The sequence below is a fragment of the Antedon mediterranea genome, chromosome 2, assembly GCF_964355755.1.
Source record: "Antedon mediterranea chromosome 2, ecAntMedi1.1, whole genome shotgun sequence".
Classification (NCBI taxonomy): Eukaryota; Metazoa; Echinodermata; class Crinoidea; order Comatulida; family Antedonidae; genus Antedon; species Antedon mediterranea.
Genome location: NC_092671.1, coordinates 7,811,469 through 7,832,110, shown reverse-complemented (window position 1 = coordinate 7,832,110; position 20,642 = coordinate 7,811,469). Strand labels below are relative to the sequence as shown.

General features: G+C 30.1%; 1 protein-coding gene across 1 annotated transcript; it reads right to left on the bottom strand.

The window, feature by feature from the left end:
* Positions 1–3,602: 3,602 nt before the first annotated feature.
* On the bottom strand, positions 3,603–15,735 carry LOC140039573 (uncharacterized). The gene is made up of 3 exons (XM_072085190.1): positions 15,273–15,735; positions 11,239–11,243; positions 3,603–4,359 (listed from the first exon to the last, which is right to left on the bottom strand). Exons 1-3 carry the CDS (start codon positions 15,733–15,735, stop codon positions 4,096–4,098), a joined length of 732 nt encoding a protein of 243 aa, XP_071941291.1. The 3' UTR covers positions 3,603–4,095.
* Between the last annotated feature and the right edge of the window lie 4,907 nt (positions 15,736–20,642).

Below are 20,642 nucleotides of genomic sequence, written 5' to 3'. Positions count from 1 at the left end.
ATTAATTATACTTAGAAGAACATCATAATCATTTCTTTTTCTCGATGCATAAAGTTTAGTTTGTTATGACGACATAGAGATATAAACTACTATTATTATGACAACAAATAAAAAGTTTAGTCCTAGAGGGCGGAATTGATATAATCATTACACTACATTCTACTGTTGATGTATACATGTGTTTGAATAAAAAGAAAATATAGGATTATAATAAATAAAACAAGTTGTATTTTTTTAGATCATTATATTTAAATTATTTTAGTTATTGCTTTTTGTTATGGTTTATTAAAGGATTAGTAATTTATTCTTATTTTAACCAAAGCGAAAGATAGAAATACCTTTCGTTGAAATCAGCTACGGAGAATTTCACTCGACAAATATTTGTTTTTAATCATGAATCATTTTACTTAATTATGTATTTAGAAATGAAAGTGCGTTGGAAACGGTGCAGGCACTACCTACGTGTACGCACACCCATCGCCCCCTCAACTGGACCACCTGATAAACCATTTACAACAGTAACCCATCCACGACCCAGAAAGATAGTTTTGATGACACATTTACGGATGAATGAGTCTGTAACTTAGCGAATTTACCACTTAATTTAATTGATTTTATTTACCCATTACTCTCGCGCAATACAGTAGTCATAATTTTATGTCTATTATACTAATTTGACGCTAGGCATTTGATGGAAAAAATAATAATTGTGAGTTAAATAAGTATCATGAATTTTGACACTATAAGTCTAGAACGGTAGCCTAAACTTTTACGTTTCCGTGGGCTGTCCTTCAACTCAGCTTAATGTTTAGCGATTCTGTACTACGATTCCAGTTTGCAATGACAGTGCAATGTTATCGTCTTTATCGCAATTGAAATAGCGCCACCAAGGTACGTTAAAGTTTGCAACGACTGTAAGAGGACAAACTGCTAAGCAACTAAATAAAATTAATTTATGAATTAATGATGGTCCTTCTACCCAATTAAGTTTTAAATATGCGTTATATAAAACAATATGACTTAAACAGCGTATATGGATCGGCGAGTTAATTGTGTAGAGGACTTATTTATCTATTGGGGAATCTGACGTTTAATCCACTTCTAACCAATTAGACTAGATGGAATAACTAAGATACAATAATACTTTTGCTCAGTCCTTGAAGCCCAAATTTAAATGCGTTTACACTTAGTAACTTCACTATGTTATATCACTTCTGGTCACTTTATGGTAATTTTTGATTAACATTTATCCTACTGTGTCACAAACCAATCTACAGGACAAGGTTAATAGGAATACGGTACATAAGAAGCTTCATTAAATCAAGGAAGAGTAAATCTTCCCTGATTAAATACTATCATTGTGTATGTGTTTTGTTTCCTCATCACTGACCCCTTCATTTTCCATAACTTTCTTGCATCTTCCTTTAGTTTGTATAACTATTCTTTCAATCTTCTTTTAATACGGTTACGATATCCCCGGTAACTAAACTCAATTTGTAGGTGTTATTCCATAAGACAGTGAATAAATTTACTGTGGGACTCAACAAAGTGTCCTTCAAATAGTGGTATGCCAAAAGAGGTTTATGTTGTACATACTCTACTATACAGTACATCGGTACAAATAAAATTACACAAATACAAATTGAAAACGCTTGTGGTATCAACATTTATTTATAGCAGACCCTGTAAATTATACAACAAAAGACGTTTAGTCACCTGGCATGGTCTGTTTACTGGCAACAAATATTTATACATTTTAAATTAGTTTCTTAAAACTTAATAAAATACCACGCTTTTTCACTCATAATTTGTAGACCGTCTGTTAAAATATCTATATCTTGTCAGCATTGTTTTGAAAACATTAGAGATATATTTTACTAGACACTTAGACCAGGGAAGAGTTAAATTAACTCTTCCCTGCTTAGACATATAACGTATATTTTGCCTTAGTTTGTGATAATTCATATTAAATTGTAACACAAAGAGAATACTGCAAACATAGGCGGATGAAGCATAGTCACCCAACCTGCTATACTTTTATTTTATAAGTACAATATGTTCTAAAGGACGATACCGTAACCATTATCAATTAGTTAAATGAGTAGTGTTAATAAATAAACACTTTTCAAAATTTATCATTACCGTACATATTTACCTAAATAATTTGAATAGTTATTAGGTGCATGCTAATTCAAGGTGTAGGGAAAACGTACATTTTTTATCATCATATTTTATTTAACAACTTTTAAATAAATTGTTTTTTAAAAAGCAAGGTTTTCCTATTCCTTGAGTTAAATAAACTTAAGCGGAACAAATAAAACTTAAACAAAACTATTACTTAAATAAAAACCTTCAAAACTTATAAGTACATACTTTTTTTTATAAATTTTCCTATACCTTGTAGGCCTACTCTTTTTTTTATTGTGGCTACTTCCATTCAATTTTAGCCAATGTTTGACGTCACCAAAGACGACGAATCAATAACAAACATGATGCGTGCTTGCAACCAGATTTTATAATTTGGAAGTTATCACAACGCCGATTAGGTTGTGGGCATGCGTTACACTGTAAGTGTAATTGGCAATGATTTAAAACTCTCATTTCATAATAATTCACACATGCTTATACGAATGACACATGGAAGTTTACCATCAATAAATATAAACGAAAACGCGCCAATTGGAGCACTGTTTATTTACAATACATTAAATGTGAATTTACAACTTGCAAAAGTAAATTAGGGCTAAGTTCGGCCGATAGATCTACACAAACACAAACTCTATCATCAGTTAATCTGAAAAAACATTTTACACGGAGGTACAATACAACACATCATCATTATAATTCTTAGAACATATCTTCTCCCATTTTTTTTGGAAAGGTGCTCAATATTTATAGTATTTTTTTATTTATAGCATTGATATTTCAACAATGTTGTATAAACGGTTAGAAAGAGATACACAACAAAATAATATTAAATTTTCCAATATAAACACGTTTGACATATCATATATAAAACAGATAAAAATGAAATGACAATAATGGTAATCTTTCAAAAATTGTCAATTATTATAAACCCAGATATGTGTTTCGTGTCTGTTGGCTTATCATTAACTGGCTTGAAGGAAGGTCCTATATCTGACAGCATTAAATTCTATATCCTGCTTTTACAATGTACAAGTCTTATACAATTGATGATTGTTATTATAAACTACACCCATAGGCCTACAATACCATATATCACTTTTGTGCGTTTGCCATGGCTTGTCTACGAAAAGAAGGTTTTACCAAGAAAGTTGATTTTTACTTTTCTATAATTTGTCAATGATTATAAATATGGAAGAACGAAATTTAATCTTTCCTTGTAAATATTACAAAATAAACCTAATACAGTAATACGTTAGTTTGTTGTTAGTTTGTCTTATGTATAATGTGAAAAGAAATTAGGTTTTACTATCATGTAAGATTGAATTTCAAAACTTTCCCGGAATTACGTTACGGTACCAATCATAATAGCGATTATGAAAACCTTACGCAGAATGCAATTCTTATAGATCTACGCGCGCGTAAGCTTTGATATCAACACGTTTCTAATAGTAAAGTACACTACACTGCAGTCGTTTGGAACTATTATTTACAATAAACCCAGATATACAAATCAGTTTATTGTGCGTTTTGTATATTAAGCCTCTTCTATGAAAATAATTAATTAATAATAACTAAATAGTGATCAGGATTATTTCCTCTTTATTACTATCGTTTCTGAAACTATCAGGAGCATGATTTGTACTCATAACCTTTTTTTAATAATGGGGTCCGAGTGAGGTAGAAATCTATCCCAACTTGAATCCAGTCTAACAATTCGTTACCAATTAATTTACTGATTTCGTTTGATCGCACATCATGTGATATGAATAATTAATTACTCTATTAACTAATCATACAATATTATAAGCAAGGTAACATTCTCATGTTACTTTCGAAGTATACCTAACTCATGTAATACAGACCTCAATTATTTTTGTCACTTTGTGTACCGCAGTGTTCTTACATTAAAGTTTTACTTGATTCAATCACGCTAAAATCATAATCAAATTATGACGTCACTGATGAAACTTTTTCCTTCTTTTCTTTTTCATTCAACTTTTTCTGTTTCATTCGGCGATTTTGAAACCATATTTTAACTTGACGCTCTGTGAGCGTTAACGATTGTGATAGTCTGGCGCGTCGATCACGTGTTAGGTATTGATGCAGTTGAAATTCTTTCTCCAATTCAAAGATTTGAACTTTTGAGTACGGCCTTCTTTTAGTCCGTCGTGGAAATGTAGCGAATGTGAACATCCATCCCGGCGGACCTCCCTCTGTTAAAAAAAGGAAAAGAAAATAATATAAATCTATACTTCAATAATAATATAAATCTCTACGTTCACGATAATATAATTTTATATAAATAAGTAGGCCCGATCGTAACTCACTGCAGAAGAAATTCCCACACATTCTTTATTTTACTAGAGGGCGTCCTGTAAACACAAATTGGCAAACAAGTTTTATTAACATTTAATAATAGCTCTATATTTATAATGTTATCAAATTAATATTGTTCTTTGAAGGTTTTCTCTACTTCTCAGTATATAAGCCTACTTGAATAGTAAGGTATTTATTTTAGTAAGATATTTCGTTCAGTTGAGTTTATCACATTAAGTAAGTGAAAAACCAAAATCCGAAAAGATAGTACAGTAGTGGTAATAATATTTATTTTCCATAATATACAGAAAAGACAGAATATAAATAATAGAAATCAATTAAACACAAATTGTTGTATAGCAGTGTAACAAGTTGTTGAGTCATGAGCCACCTTTAACAAAGTTAACAAAATAAACGAAACACAACAAATTAAAGTATCTAAAGTATTACTTAAGTAGGCTAAGATAAAAACTAAAACCTTGCGGTATAAAGAAAAAATGCGGTAACATTATAGCAGAAACTTATACATATACAGCACTTCTTGGCCTAAAGAAAGAAACTTCTGATTTTATATTATTACCCGTGACAATTGTTTATTACATTTAGAACCATTTTTGAAAAAAAAAAAACTTTATATTGTCACCCACATTTTGAGGGAATACAATGATTAAAATCAAGCTTTGAATAGGCCTACATGCCATTGTTGTAGTGTCTATAAAGTTTTTCATTTTTCCAACAAAATAAACAATAGTAATGATTTCGTTTTTCAAAAATTTATTTAAATTTAACCCATTCCAGAAATTTTCAAATGGCAATATATAAGTTTCTTAATTATTTGAGTATACAATTTCGGCAGGATAGGGCAAAACAATTGATTTTATACTAAAAGTGAATTAATAAAACATAAAAAACAACAACGTTTAGTACAATTACATTACGGAGTCACAATATGCCAGTTATTTTATTTTAAAAATAAGCACAGTAAGAAAGAAACATTTAGAAACCGTTGGAAAAACTTACTGAAAAAAGTATTGAAAAAACATATGTTGATAAAGTACTTCTATAACATTTGATATCGCTAGTTTAATCAGCAAAGTTATAATTGTTTATACTTATGTTAGGCTATAAGTACTAATATTAAATTTGTTGAAGGTATTTTAAAAATATTAAACTGACCATAAATCATAAATATCAGGTTTGTCTATGTTATGGTTCGTCAATATGTCTTTGTAGTTTTCTTACTGGTACATGATTAAAAATTAGTAAGGATTGAGAGTTTTTGAATGAGCGAATTTGAGGATAACTGTATGGGTAGTTATATAACTTTAAAACAATAAGAAATATTTCTATTTCTATAAAAAAAAAACACACATTTTGTTTCAAATCAACCGCTTTACATTCACCCTTCTCACAATTATTTTCAAAAATTAATTATTTTTTATATTAATTAAATTAAGGTAATCCACGAATATAACCACAATGTCAATAAAACCTAGTTGTTGTTATTATATTAATCAAGTTTTAGTTTATGTTCGGTTATAACATTGTTTTCGGATTAAATCTCCTTTTTTCGCCATGATGACCCACAAAAACGAACGTTAACCACCCCAAACCAATCAATACCAATCAATGTCCCTTTCGTGATGTAATAAAATATAACACTGATGTGTTTATGCGCCTAAACTATAATAATGATCGATGTTTTTAGAACTTCAAAGGGTACCGACACATCAGATACCACTGAACGTCGCTTGTGATTGGTTTATACATAGTACAACGTCATGAAGAAAAGTACGCTGCCCTTCTGGACACTGTGAGCCGTGAACTTGATGTATACATGGACATATAAAATACTAACCGGGACAAGTACAAAGTCGGCGTTTGCTTTACCCAGACTGCTAACTAAAATATTGATGGTAAAACAATTAAAATTAAATATCATATCTTTGAAATATTTCTCCAATACAAACTCTATAGATAAAGTTAAATGGTGATAGCACTTTTAAGTATAACAATATTATATTGTTTTACGATCCTTATAGTAGTAGGCCTACCATAAAAGATAATGTACGTGGTTCCTTAACACATTACGATGAGGGTAACATTGCTTTATCCTTATAATTTTCTCATTATTTCGGCCTAATTTTTTTTATTACAGTATTAGGTAATGAAATTATAAACAGGGTTGTGCACACTGTTTAACTGTAATGTATCTAGAATCTCCAAAATCATGAAAATTGGATAATACAACATGTATTATATATACATACACCAAACCTTTAACCTAAACTGACTGATACTGATACTACGGGCATCACATGTAATACAAATGAGATGCTGTATTAACAAATATTCCTATGATACTGGACAAATATTGTAGTATGTGGAGATACAGCACTCAGAATGTCTATCTTTGTATATTCATATTCACCTTAGTCACTACATGTAGCAATTCCTCGATTTATTAGTTATTTCTTTCTAATGTTGATTTCGTGCGCAAGTTAAATAATTATATTAGGCCTATGTTTTGAACGAAATTTTTAGAATAGGAGAAGTTATTTCTTCCATATTTGATCCCCATGTACTAGCTTTGTTATGATATCGGTGTGTTTTTCCTGTTCAACCAAGTTTGTTCTGGCTAAGTTTTGAACGGGAACTAGAAAAACATTTCAAATGAACATGATGAAGAGTTATTTCTTCTTATGCAATCACTAAACTTTGGCTATAGTTACCATGAGCATTGCCCGATTAAAACATGTTTATTTCAGTTTATTTTGAATCGTAACTATTATTATTGTTATTATTATTATTATTATTATTATTATTATTATTATTATTATGCTCTGTGTACACATATTGCATTTGTTGAGTATTATTTTCTGTTGGCACTTTCAGCACAAGCTTTGCTTTTTGAAATCTGTGCCTCCTTCATATTTGTATTTGTAAGAAATTATATTTATGTTTGTTTATGAATGAAGGAAATAAATGTTATTTTGATTGATTATTCCGCTGGATTGGAATAGAATAGTGTATTCAAGCCATCGTATTTAGATTTGTTTTAACCTCAAGGGTTCCTTTCAGGATAAACCCCTGATAAATCTCATTAAACTATCTTAAATCCTCTGTGATATGCCACCAAAAAAAAGAGAGAGATTTGATGCGCGCGTAACAATCCATACAATATCAAAGTTTGTACGCGTTTTCTTTTCGTGGTCGTTGACGATATGTCTGATAAATACACGACGAAACGAGCGAATAGCCATATATAACTTATTGTACTACTAAAGGGATTGCCACATTGAACTAAACACGTATTTAGGTGTTTTCTTCAAGTAATTGAAGTCTCAATTCCGACACATAAAAATTAATCTCGCATCTTTTTATACGCAGATTTGGACAGATTTACGAATTCTGCACACATTATGTAAATATTTTATTGAAACAAAAGAAAATTATAATAGCAATTGTCACGTTAAAATGACGTTTTATTTGATACTATTTTTCCTTTCATTTTACTGATTGCTTGGGTTATGTTTTCCAACATAACAACGTGAATAAACCATTTCATTAGTATTATCATATATATAAATCAATTGTTAGTAAGACATGATTAACGTAATAATCGTAGATAAACATATATTTATACACACAACACTCATTTTATAAATTAGTATATTTTGCAGTAAATCCAATATATTTTTAATTTCATACTTTTATTTATAATTAAAACAATGATGGATTAAAAATTAAGAATGGACAATTGTACTTCTCTATCAACACAGTTTACAAAATTACTCTTTCTCCTCATCGATTTAAAGTATTAGGCCTACATTCTGCGATCTATGCCCTAATAGAATAAATAAATGTTATTCTTTACTGCAAACTGGACCGAATGTAAAAGTCTATGATGTATCTTGTAGATTTTCACTTAGAATGAGAATTCCTTGCTGATTGTTTTTTAGATAAATGCATTAAAAACAACTTTATGACTATTTATGAAATAATTATCATAATATAAAGACTAAACGTTACAGTAATGTGTAGGCCTATATTATATTTGAGAAATATAGGTGAAAGTGCCGCGACAAAGTCCTTGAAAATATAGACCTCAGAACGGAAAACCGCTATGTTAATCCGTTATAACAGTACAAGTTAATTCGGCAACTTCAAAGGAGCATCAATAATAATACAAGAAAATAGATTCGTATTATAAGCTTATTATACTTCACCTTTATACTTATAACACACTGTGACATGTTGATTTTATCTTTTTTTATTCTATTGCGTGTTGTTTCTTTTTGTTTACGAATCTTTTTCAATATAGTGCATGCTTCATTTCTTATTTTGTTGTTTAAAAGTTATTTTCTCCTTAAAACGTTTGGTAGAAAATGTTGGGAAACTGTTTACCACAAGACTAGATGACTGAATCATGTTTAAGTTGATTTTAATTTCATCCATAGAGGTTAATGTCCGATTGGATATCCTATAGGTAACCAAGGTAACCAACTGAAATGTATTTTAGATAATACAGTAGACTTTCAAATACCATTTCCCATTTAATAACTTTGAAAAAAAGTATAAGACACAACAGTGCTGGAGCTTTCATGATAAGTTAATCTAAAACCAAGATCTCTAAACCGGATGATAATTATGAACTTTGAAGAAGAGTAGGTCATCACTATATTACATATTTAATAGATTATTATCAAGAGCAACAGTCACTGTACTTCTTGAAATTTACAAGAATTTATATTACACATCTTTAAAATGATATAAGCCATGTGTTATTAAATATTATTTACTTCAAAAAGTATACATTATGCCTATAATAAATGTATTGTGTTTTTTTTTCTTTCCTGGGATAGCAATACTATTCGATTTAAATTTATTTACTAAAAAACTATCTTTGCAAAATAAAATGGACACATTACAATACATTCGTAGCATACTGTACGTATTCTCAATCAACAACGTTCCAATTACAAATCAATTTCTGTGGCCTGGATGAAATAAAATCTGGTCTCAAGTCGAAGTTATTCAATGGCAAACTTTGCACAAATCCCGGCATAAATTGGTTTATAATTGAGGTGTGGCATTCTTTCCAAAGTTTATTGTAAGTTTCTGCTTCTGCGCACACCGTCACTACGCGTTTGACATGCTAAATTAGCTTTATAAATTTTTAATTTCAATCCATAGATTATCAATGTGTTGTTTTTTTAGAATTAGATCACTAATAAGTATTTATTTATTTAATAGAAAGTGTAAACAAAGATTCTATTTCTAATAAAAACGGTAATCTATTTTTGTCATTTACCATTTTTAAAATACATGCAATGGACAAATATATGTAAATCAATTTTTGCCGCTTTGGTCATAGATATAATTACGTAAACATTATGCAGATTACTAATTTAGTATTATCTTTCTTGATATCATTAAGTACACTAAGTAGACAACAAATGTTCTTGATATTATAATCATATCTCACTCTTTCATCACCATGTCTTTTGTTACAGTTATGGTTAAGCCATAATTGACTACCGCTATAGAATATTTTATGTGCAATATTAAGCCGACAGAAAAGAGAAAAGTACACTTACTTTACGGAACGTTTAATTGACCAGACCGATGGTAATTGAGCCCCAACATGGCCGTGGCAGTAAACTCGTCAAAAGTACAGAATCATCCGTTATTCCGGATCCGTGTAGAATGTTTATTTTCAGTAGCGAGATTAATTCATTTGAAATATATTGATTTTTGTATTTTGTTATAATTAATTTAAAGGAATGTAATAAAAATTCAACCGCAAGACCTCTGTTCTTATAATTTGTTTTTGCTTCCCATTAAACCGTAATTAAGCAAGTGTTGAATTTCACTAAGGTGTTTACAATATTGTTTTTTATGTAATTTATAAATAGACAAAACAGTCCTTCATTAAAAAATTGAAAAAAAATTAAACATATACAAGAAAAATAGAACAAGCAATACACATGAAATTGAGTAAAATTGGTATAAAAAGTATGAAATTCAAAAATTAGGGAAAAGCCTGTACTGTGAAATGTTAGGAGGATAAAACAAAAAATGGGCCTACTATATATACTAGTGTTTATTTAACTACTGATACTGAAACATCATGTCGGTTATAAATGACAAATGTATATAGCGGATTAATTGAACTATATCATTGTAAACTACTTTAAGTATTCAGATTGATGTTATATATTAATGTTGATAGGTTATTCTAAATACTGTGGCAGATAATAAGAAACATTGGTATCGCTACAGTCTGGCCGAAGAAACATAACACAAAATTAAAAATATGAAAATAATGATTATATTTAAAAGGAATAGTTTACATCTATAATTTGTGTAAATTGGCTAACACTATCGTCTGTAGAAAGTACAAGTCAACAACATGATACAAGAAGTATATATTCTATTTATTATTTATTTCTGTTTTGCCTGTCATAACTAACACATGTAAGATGTTTAGGTACATTTATAAAATTCAGATAAAATTGTGGGAAATAGGGTAAATTGTATTTTTTATTGGAATTTAAAATTTTATAAGGAAATGTAACCGTCACTTTATTCATATCCGAAATATATCCGTTTTAACACAGTTCACCAAACATTGCTTACTAAAAACCCAATACATAACGATGTCATGCTTAATCGAATGTTGAAGATATTTATGAAAAAGTTCGTTACCAAACATAGGCCTATTATACAGAAGTATTCCAACAAATGTTTGTAAATGAAAAAATACAGAACATCTCCTAACTTTTAAAAATTCAGGGATGTAATCATAATCAATCCTAACAATTATGTTACAATTTACTAATTTTATAATATTGTAATAGATTTCAAATTCCACTAATATTCTTCTAGACATTTGCATATCTTTTTTCTCATGGTCTTATTGTCTGATACCATCAGATCATCTTATGTTCAAAGAGAACTGGTTGCAAACTTTACAACCAGTTTCTCCTTCCCATTAAATGATTTTTGGAGCCGTTGAAGTAAACCCATATGGCCATGTAGTACCAGAGGAACCGAGTAACTCCATTCGACTCGATCAAGTTTCGGACTTTTTTCGTTATAATTCATGGTGCATGTGGGCGATGTGAGCGGGTTTTCAAAACCAATATTCAAGTCACCGATTTCTAAAATCTAAAATTAAATAGAATATACCGTTTCTACAATTACATTTTAGATGCTCAGATAAGCAAATTATTTAGCGTTATATGTTGTTCCAAATAAACCAAGATATCGTGTTGTCCTTGTACAATAAAATAATGTTGTGGTATTATGGTGATTTCGAGTTACAAGACAGCGTTTTCTACGCCGATGAATGATACCTTATGCATGTATAATCAGATAAATTAAACGTAAAAATGAACTATTATCTTCTTCTAATGGTCCAATACAAAGTTACCCTCAGTTACAAGTGTTAGGCTTTGTGTTACATAACTTTTATTTGCTTTGCTATTTTGTTATTAATAATTAACCAATGTATTCAAAATTCTTAGAAAGTTTTTAGTAAAAGTCCAAGGTAGTTAAGTTAGGACTAATCGTTAAAATGTTTGTTTTCACAAAATTTTATGGAAAGGCATCATGTAAAAACAAATTATGTGCTATAAAAAAAAACTAAATTGCCGGAGAAAATGTTACTTCATTTTACCACAATTTACAACATGGTGGGAATATTTCTCTCAATGGCGGTTTGTGTCCACATTATATATTCGCGAATTAGAAAAGTTACTAAGCATCATCATTTTTAATTCTACTAAATATAATTTTCTTAATGAAAAGTTTTGATTTAAAGGTCCAGGTTGGGTTGTCCCATTCCACCAACTTCTTAATACTGGTATTATTGATTAATTTGTATGGAAATTTCAATTTTATGTTAGTTTCAATTTGTGCAAATTGCGGATTAAATTGTAATTTGAATTCACTAAGAAGATAAGTAAAGAAACTAGTTTTGTTTCAATTTTGCAAACGTTTGTTTTTTAACTTAAATTGCGTTGTGTTATACGTCTTGAAATATATAGTTCCATTGCTGACGAAACACGGAGGAGTATGATAGTATTCAAGCTATAACTTAGGCAGGAAAAGAGAGGCCCAACGTCGTACAATTACGGTAGTCTTACCAAAAGTTACTTTATCACAAATGTTAAAACATTGGATAGCAAAAAAATGCTAAAATATTACGGAGTTAGAAGAAAAGTTTAGGTATATTATACAAAACGTTAAAAAGTCATATGAGTATAATATACCAGTCTATTTCGTGAGATCCCTACCTGTATAGCCTCTACATATGCTATACAGGTAGGTATCTCACTCATAGACTACCAACACCACTGTTGGTTTGTGTAATATAAATCAATTCCTACGATTGAATTGGTATTTGATACGTCAAAGTACCTCCCACCATGTTCTCTCTAAATTCATGTATCTTTTTTCGGTTGTTCAGTTGTTAATGCACTTTTTTTTTCTTTTTTTTTAGTATAGTAGTGTAAAAAAATTAAAATGTTTGGAAACAACCAAGTAGGGCCTGTTTTATGTCGTATTTCTACAACATATGTAGGCCTGCCTCTGAGGCTGTATGATTTGAAAAACCTCCATCATTCACTGAGTTTGCAGTTATCTGTATTCCCTAGCTATATTGTTATATGTTACTGTTTTGGTTTATACACTTATTTATTGTCTGATATGCCCAGTTTCAAAGCTTAAAAATAACTAAAACACTTATATGAATCTATGAAGTAACGATGATATCTCTTCGTCCATACATTCTGTAAGAAAACTAAAATTTAAATTCCCAAAGTGTACGCACACACATCAGACGTGATTCACCGTAGCGCAATGAACTGTAAAAGCTAGATTGAATTTATAAATTGTATGCACAAAATATCTATTAAAATGATAATAATTAAGTTTATGTTAGGGTATGGCTACTGTGCAGCAATATTAAAAATAGGTTTCACATGATATAGATGTTTCCTCTGTGTAAGAAACCAATTAAGTAAGAACTTCTAATTAAAATTCTTTTTTGGTACTAAACATGAAGTATAAATATAGCAATAATATAGAGTGGTACACCAAATATGCATTATTAGTAGAATTATGAAACGGTTTTAAGATACAATAATGAATTTTATTTACAACTAAGCAACACAAACAGCATTTCCGTTTTTATATGGCTTATCACAGCCATCCAAGACGACATGGTCACATGAGGAGGGTCACATATTGTTAAACCCGTGATAATAAATTGAACATAGGAGGTACACTCATTCAGCTAGGCCTGTAACTATACTATTTTGTGGGTTTGCTAGGATTGCAGCTTCTTTCCCTTTTTAAAATGAATTTTAAAAATGTAGCTGCGATTGACAAAATGGTGTATAATTTGTTTTAGTCATCCTACCTTTATATTCTACTCAACCTACGCCCGCTGCATTTTGCACTGTGTAAACTAAGACTTAATTTAATGATTATTAACGCTTGCTTTTGAATCACGTGTGAAAGAGCATTGGAAGAGGAATCACCCTCACTTATAATTGAGTAAACATTAATTAGAATGTCGCTCACATACACCGACTTAGGCTTAATTGTCCTGGACTTTATTCAGTTATGTTGAATTTGTCTGAGACTCTCTTTCCATTAGGTCATAGACGATGACGTTTTATAGTTTTATGTTTTTATAGCGTACAACAAAATGCACAGCGATTCAAATCTCATCGTGTAGAGCATTTGGGGAATGGCGATATTGATATATATTACGAATTTATAACGCTATTAAATTTAATATCTTTTAACATGTTTATGAAACGGTTCTTGCTGAAATCATCCATTTAATTGAATACAAATACGTACATTTGAAGAAAAAAAAATCGTAATATTTTCCTACAGAGAAACATTTTCTCATCATCTTTGTTTCGTGTCATTTTTTGCGCATCATTTTAACGTTTGACGTTTCTCACAAAACGACAAAGACGAAATTACAACTTTACGAGAAAATATAATATAGGCCATATTTAAGTTATGTGTCGGTAATAAGGATTATATCAATGAGTAACCAATATAACAAGATATCAATTAACGTTACTTCTGAATGACTATAGTGAATAGTTTATCCATTGTTCTTAACGTTTTAGACTTTTTTTAAAGCCTGTAAATAGGCCTACAATGTGGAAATAGCTATCCTTCAATTTGTCTAGCAAGTTAAATGTAAGCTATAACAATATATCATTGTCTAAGTACGGTACACCAATAGATAAGCATGTTTTATTAGAGAGATACAAGAATAACTGTTATATACTGTATGTATTTTTTCGTTTAAATATTACTAACAATGTTAGAATAGCATCTATTTATATAATTGAAAAAAACAACACAAATAGAATACCAATGTCTGTACCCCAGATTAAATTTTAATTTGAAGCAAGTTAAATTAAGGAATTTATCATAACCATAATGTGTAGAAATCTGGACAAACTTGGTATCGATATTGTTAATACTAAACGCTTAATATTTATAGTGACGTTAAATCTGTATGTCTAACAATAATAATTGATTATAATATTTCAGAGACGTCCTTTTAATCAAACATAATACTGAAATTGCTCATTTTAAAGTATACACACAGGCTACATAAACCAATCTAGAGAAAGCAAAATATTCGATTGTTCGTTTTATGTCTTTTACAAGTTAAGCATTAAACGCTCTTAAAATAGACGTGTGAAAGCGTCTAATTATATAGAATCTACATTATATAGCTCAATAGTATAACAAAATAGGTTTACCTGCCATATTAAAATAGCTTGCTGATGTTGCACATGGAGAATAGTTAAGGTACGGTACATGGTGTTGCCCCTGAGATGCTCCCCCATTGTACATCGCTGACGCGCCGTTCATACCACCAGGATACCTAAACGGCGTTCCAATATCCATGGGGCTGGGGCGATCATGACTAGAACTTGACATCTCTAGGCTGGCGTTAAAAGGTAGAGAGCTAGAACGAAACGCCTTGTGCTCGTCACTTGATGACTGCATAAAACGGCAGTCTGGTCGGGTATATGGAAAAGACGCATGGTAAGGTCCACTTCTTTCACTGCCTGCGGAAACTTGCATAAAACTACTGGCGTTTCTTGACTGATACGGAGATGGTAGATTACAAGTTTTTGTCCCAAACGCTTGTGATGGTGAGGTGTCCATTACGTTTATGTTAGATTGATCATAAAATGTACTTCTTCCTAACTGCTGCATTAGAACTCGCAAAAAATATCGTATCTCAGTTATGTAGCCACAAAAATAGCATCAAATAATAACATTCATTGATAATTCGAATTTATAACACGCGCAATGAGTTAAGGTAACTTTATGGAATCGCAGCGGGCTTCAATCGCCATGCTGTCAATGCAAAAACTTGGTCTGAGCTGTGGTTTTAATCGCCACTCGTAATTTGCTAGGGTTTCTCAGGAAATTGTCGGCATCTGTTTGTGAACGCCTATCTAAGTTAATAACGACCAAATTTATAGAATTTATGATCCCTTAACTCTCCAGCAGTGCGGTCATTGTCAAGTCCCGTACTATGTATTACTAGATTCATATACACCCAGAGATTATTATTAATACAATAAAAAACATAATACAATCATAACGTTTACTCGAAAGTATTTCTCTAAAAATAATATTGAATGTTAGTTGGACAGATCTAGATATAACTACAAATACTATTGGTGAAATTTGCACAAAGGTGTGAACAAACTATTCGAATTTGCTAATACCGATTCGGGGCTCTATATTATGCGCGTATGTGAACTTTATGTAAATCAGTTCTGGTCAGAGTTCATTAGGAAGTAATTTTACTATCAATACATGAAGAAGACATAAGTACATATAGTTGCGTTCGTACTGTATGTCTTGACCGCTGTTTAAAATATTTAAACAAAACCATACCAAGTGGTGCACTGGTTTATTATACTGGGTCGATTGATTGATTGATTTGAAAATGATTTTATTTTATATTGAAATAATTAGTGGAATTACAAGAAATATTGATTTTAGTGATCATCGCATTATGTAAGTTTGTCTCAATAATCTTAGACTTTGCTTTAAACAGATATGTAATCTAATAAACTTAAATTTGGGGGGGGGGGGTTTTAAATAAAGTTTCTTAAAATCTTTTGTTGATTATATTCATTGAGCATTATAAAAACATTGTCTATCAATCACAATTGCCAAAGTTGGTTGTTTCCAAATTTAATCTTGGTCAAATTCTGCTCTCCAAATTTTAGTGATCAAACTGTAGATTAAATAGATCAGTACATCGATATAACATAATTAGATTTATTTCAATAATTTCTCTTTAGGAATTGTAAAATAAGTTTAATAATAAGAAGAGTTTCGGATGTTTCCGCTTGCTAAAGATTTGTTAAATTTCTGAAACAAAATATATTATTTAATAATATAGAAATTGTTTAATTATGATCATTCTCCTCTAAATTTCTCATTGCATTTCAATAGGATTTTATGTAAAATAAATCATGAATGATTCCACCGAACTTTTGAGTTAAAATAACGATTGTGAGGCATTTGATAAATAGGCAAACTGCCCTAAAATGTCTTGACATGTTTCGAGAAACTATTCTCATCATCAGAACAGAAACATTTTGTGTTACTTATTTGTTCCTTAGTTTACAAGACTGTACTTCTTTAGTTTTTTAGTTTATAAAGAAAATAAAATGAATTTGATAAAAACATTTTCCTATAACATTCATACATTAAGACTTTTACATCAGGCCATTGCTTTACTGAAATGCATACACATTTCGCCGCATCTATTGGAACTAAAACATTTATAACGTCTTTACTTAGCAGTTTCACAACAGAAATCAGGGGTTTTAACTGATGCCGTAAGCTAATTGATTTTACTTAAGTGCTTCGAAGTTTACATTTCTATCATAGAGTTGAAACATGATAATAATTATTACAAGGTATTAAAATATTTAATATTGCTGATGGTACGTGTTTATATTTATAAACTATTTATATGAGTTCAGCTTATAAACCACAATTTCCACTCCATGTTTGTACTGTACTTTCGGTAAAGACTATGAGAAGCAAAAGTATCAGACTTTTTACATAGAACTGCCTTAGAAATAATTATGGAACTACTTAGTACATTCGTTCTTAATAGTTCCTTCTATTGTTCATATTAGTATTTTAGGTAAGAAGTATACTTTGTATAACAAAAAAAATGAGTAACAAGTCCACTATATTATAGTTGCACTCTACATTTAGATATTCTGTTGATAAGATAGTAAGCCAATTTCGCATTTTCGGTATTTTTCCGGTCGAAAAAAACTGAAGTAGAAGTACAGTACCGTACTTTTAGCATTGACAAAAACTTATCGTGCTGTTATCTATACGAACAATGAGCAAAAGGTATTCTTTTTATAATCCAATCCATTCAAATCAACCAACCCAAATGCAATTTTCCTTCTTCTTTTCACCTGAACGGTTCCGCTTTATATTTTATATAAAAAAAAGTTCATTCCCTTATCTGCCGCAACAATAGAAAACAGTTTTAAAATTGGTAGATATTTTCGTGACTACTTAAAAGAGTTTAACCATGTATAAATAGATAAAAAATGAGATGAGTAAAAATGTTACAGTCACGCAAAACATTTATTTTGGAAAAGTAAATTAACAAATATTAAGTGATAGGAAAGTATCATATTTTGTGAAAGACTTAAGAGTAAGAAGTAGGGTCCTGAATTAATGATTGATGCCTAAGTGACATCGACTGTCTATACCAGATGGTCTGTCTATCTTAATTTAAATTTTAGATTAAGGTAGCTATAATATTTATAACCTTTCTTTGTACTTTCCAAAATCTCTATTTATCCGGAAATTGGGGTTTTTTAATATTTTGGCAACGCATATATACGAAACCCTCCTTCGGAACACCTTTATTAAGGGACACTATCCCGTTAAACGAATGAAAAGAAATTTCATTTTCCGGCCAACACCTAATTAGGCGATACCTCTATTAAGGGACCTCTTTGTTAGGTCCATAGTGTTCTCTTGTAGCGGTTTCTACTGTGTGCATTGCATATTATTATTAATTCAATGATTTTTGTTTATGTTTTTCTTTTTTAAATGTAATGATTATATTTCATAAAATCTACTATTAATGTTTATTTTAAAGAACAATTTCTTTTACAATATTTCACTTATAAGATCTCAGAAATGTTACCGAGACTAGTAAACTTTTTAACACTGAAATAAATAACATACATCAGGAACTAGGATTTCTCAGCGGTCTTGTTTTTTCCATATTACTCTGATTCAATACTACTCACACACTACTGTTATTGCAACATAATTTGAATTTAATTATTTTCAATGTCTTTAAAACGATATGATTCTCCTCTTTTCGTGAACTTAGGTAACACTTAATAGTTTACTGAGATTTTACAATTTTTTTTATCTAAAAGGCCCATATTTTGTGACAATAGTTATATATTATATTATCCAAAATTTCTCTCTTACGCCTACTTGGTAATGCATAGAATTCGATTTCATTTGAATTTTATTGTTATTAATTTACGTGGTTAGCCCGTTAAATGTGTGAAATCTTCACGTATAATATCGTTATGTGTTGAAACCCAGTTCTGGGAAAATCCTATTTAGTCGCTTTCATAATTGCGTATAAATGAGAAATTATTTGCTTGGATTTCTATCAAAATGTTTTTGATATCAGATTAAATGTTTGATTGAAGACAAACCCTTGAGAAATTAATAATAAATATATAGTTTAATAGGCCTAATCTATGTTGTTATTTACATTATGTAAGTGTAAACACAGTTATTGGTAAACCAAAACTATTCATTGAGGCTTTCTCTGCTTTAGAAAAGTTTGCCACCAGAACTTAACAGCCAAAACTGTTTGTATTATTTTTAGTAGGACCTATTAAAACATACATGGTCTTTATGAATGTTTTCACACATTAAATTAACAAGTACAGTTTAACCGTGTATTTAAATATTATGATGTTACAATTAATTGTAATTAAAACTTAACTGTAGATTAAAATTTCGTCGCGTTATATCAATTTTAGTTTCCAATCAAACTGAAAAAATCATGATGTTTTTAGTAATAAAATTGTGTTTTCAATAATTTGCCAAAAAAAACAAATCCATCGATGTACTTTCTAATTTCTAGATTCATTCATGTAGAAAATGCATACATTAATATAACAATACAATATTAATTGATTTGATTGATTCACTAATTGTTTTAAAGTCTGATGCAATATATTGTCTTTTCTCATACACTTCTCGTTAGTATGCTGGTCGGTTCAATTCAATCCCATCTTTAATCCATTTACAAAATCCAAATTAATACATTCAATTATTCAACGCAAACACATTAATAAGAGAGGATAAATATCAAATCTTTACATTATATTATAAAGAAGTTCGTTTCCGTTTATTCTTTTTTTATATAGCGCTTATTGCACAATGCTTCTAAGCGCTTCACATTTTTACCCCGTAATTTTTTTGGACCAAACACGATGGAAACATACTCCCATAATGCAGCTAGTAATCAGGGCAAATTATGTCTTGATCTAACCGAGTACCCATTTATACACCTGGGTGGAGAGGGGCAAACGTACGTAAAGTATCTTGCTTACAATAATAGTAATCATTTGATTAGGTTCTTCAGCCTACATGGTATTATATGAATCAAGATCTGTCTACACTATCAAACTTCATGTGAGAAAATGGACATGGTGATGTCATATCACTACCATATTTATGCATATCACTACCATATTTGGTCACTTTGTTGGGGTCAAACTTAGTTTCATAGTTATGTAGACAGCATAATTCATATAATATTACCGTAGGCTGAAGAACCTAATGACTATTATTATTATTATTATTATTATTGTAAGGGCATGTGGCGCAGTGTTGGACGTTGGACAAGGGATTAGCGATTCTGCTAAAAATGTAAGAGGAACTGAGATTAAGAAACCTGATGTTTTTTTAAATGCTATGATTAATAATAATGATATAAATCCCTTCAAAATATTTCACAATAAGTTAAATAGGCCTACCCACATACTGAACGGATTTGAAAGACTTTTCTTCCTTCCAGCCAT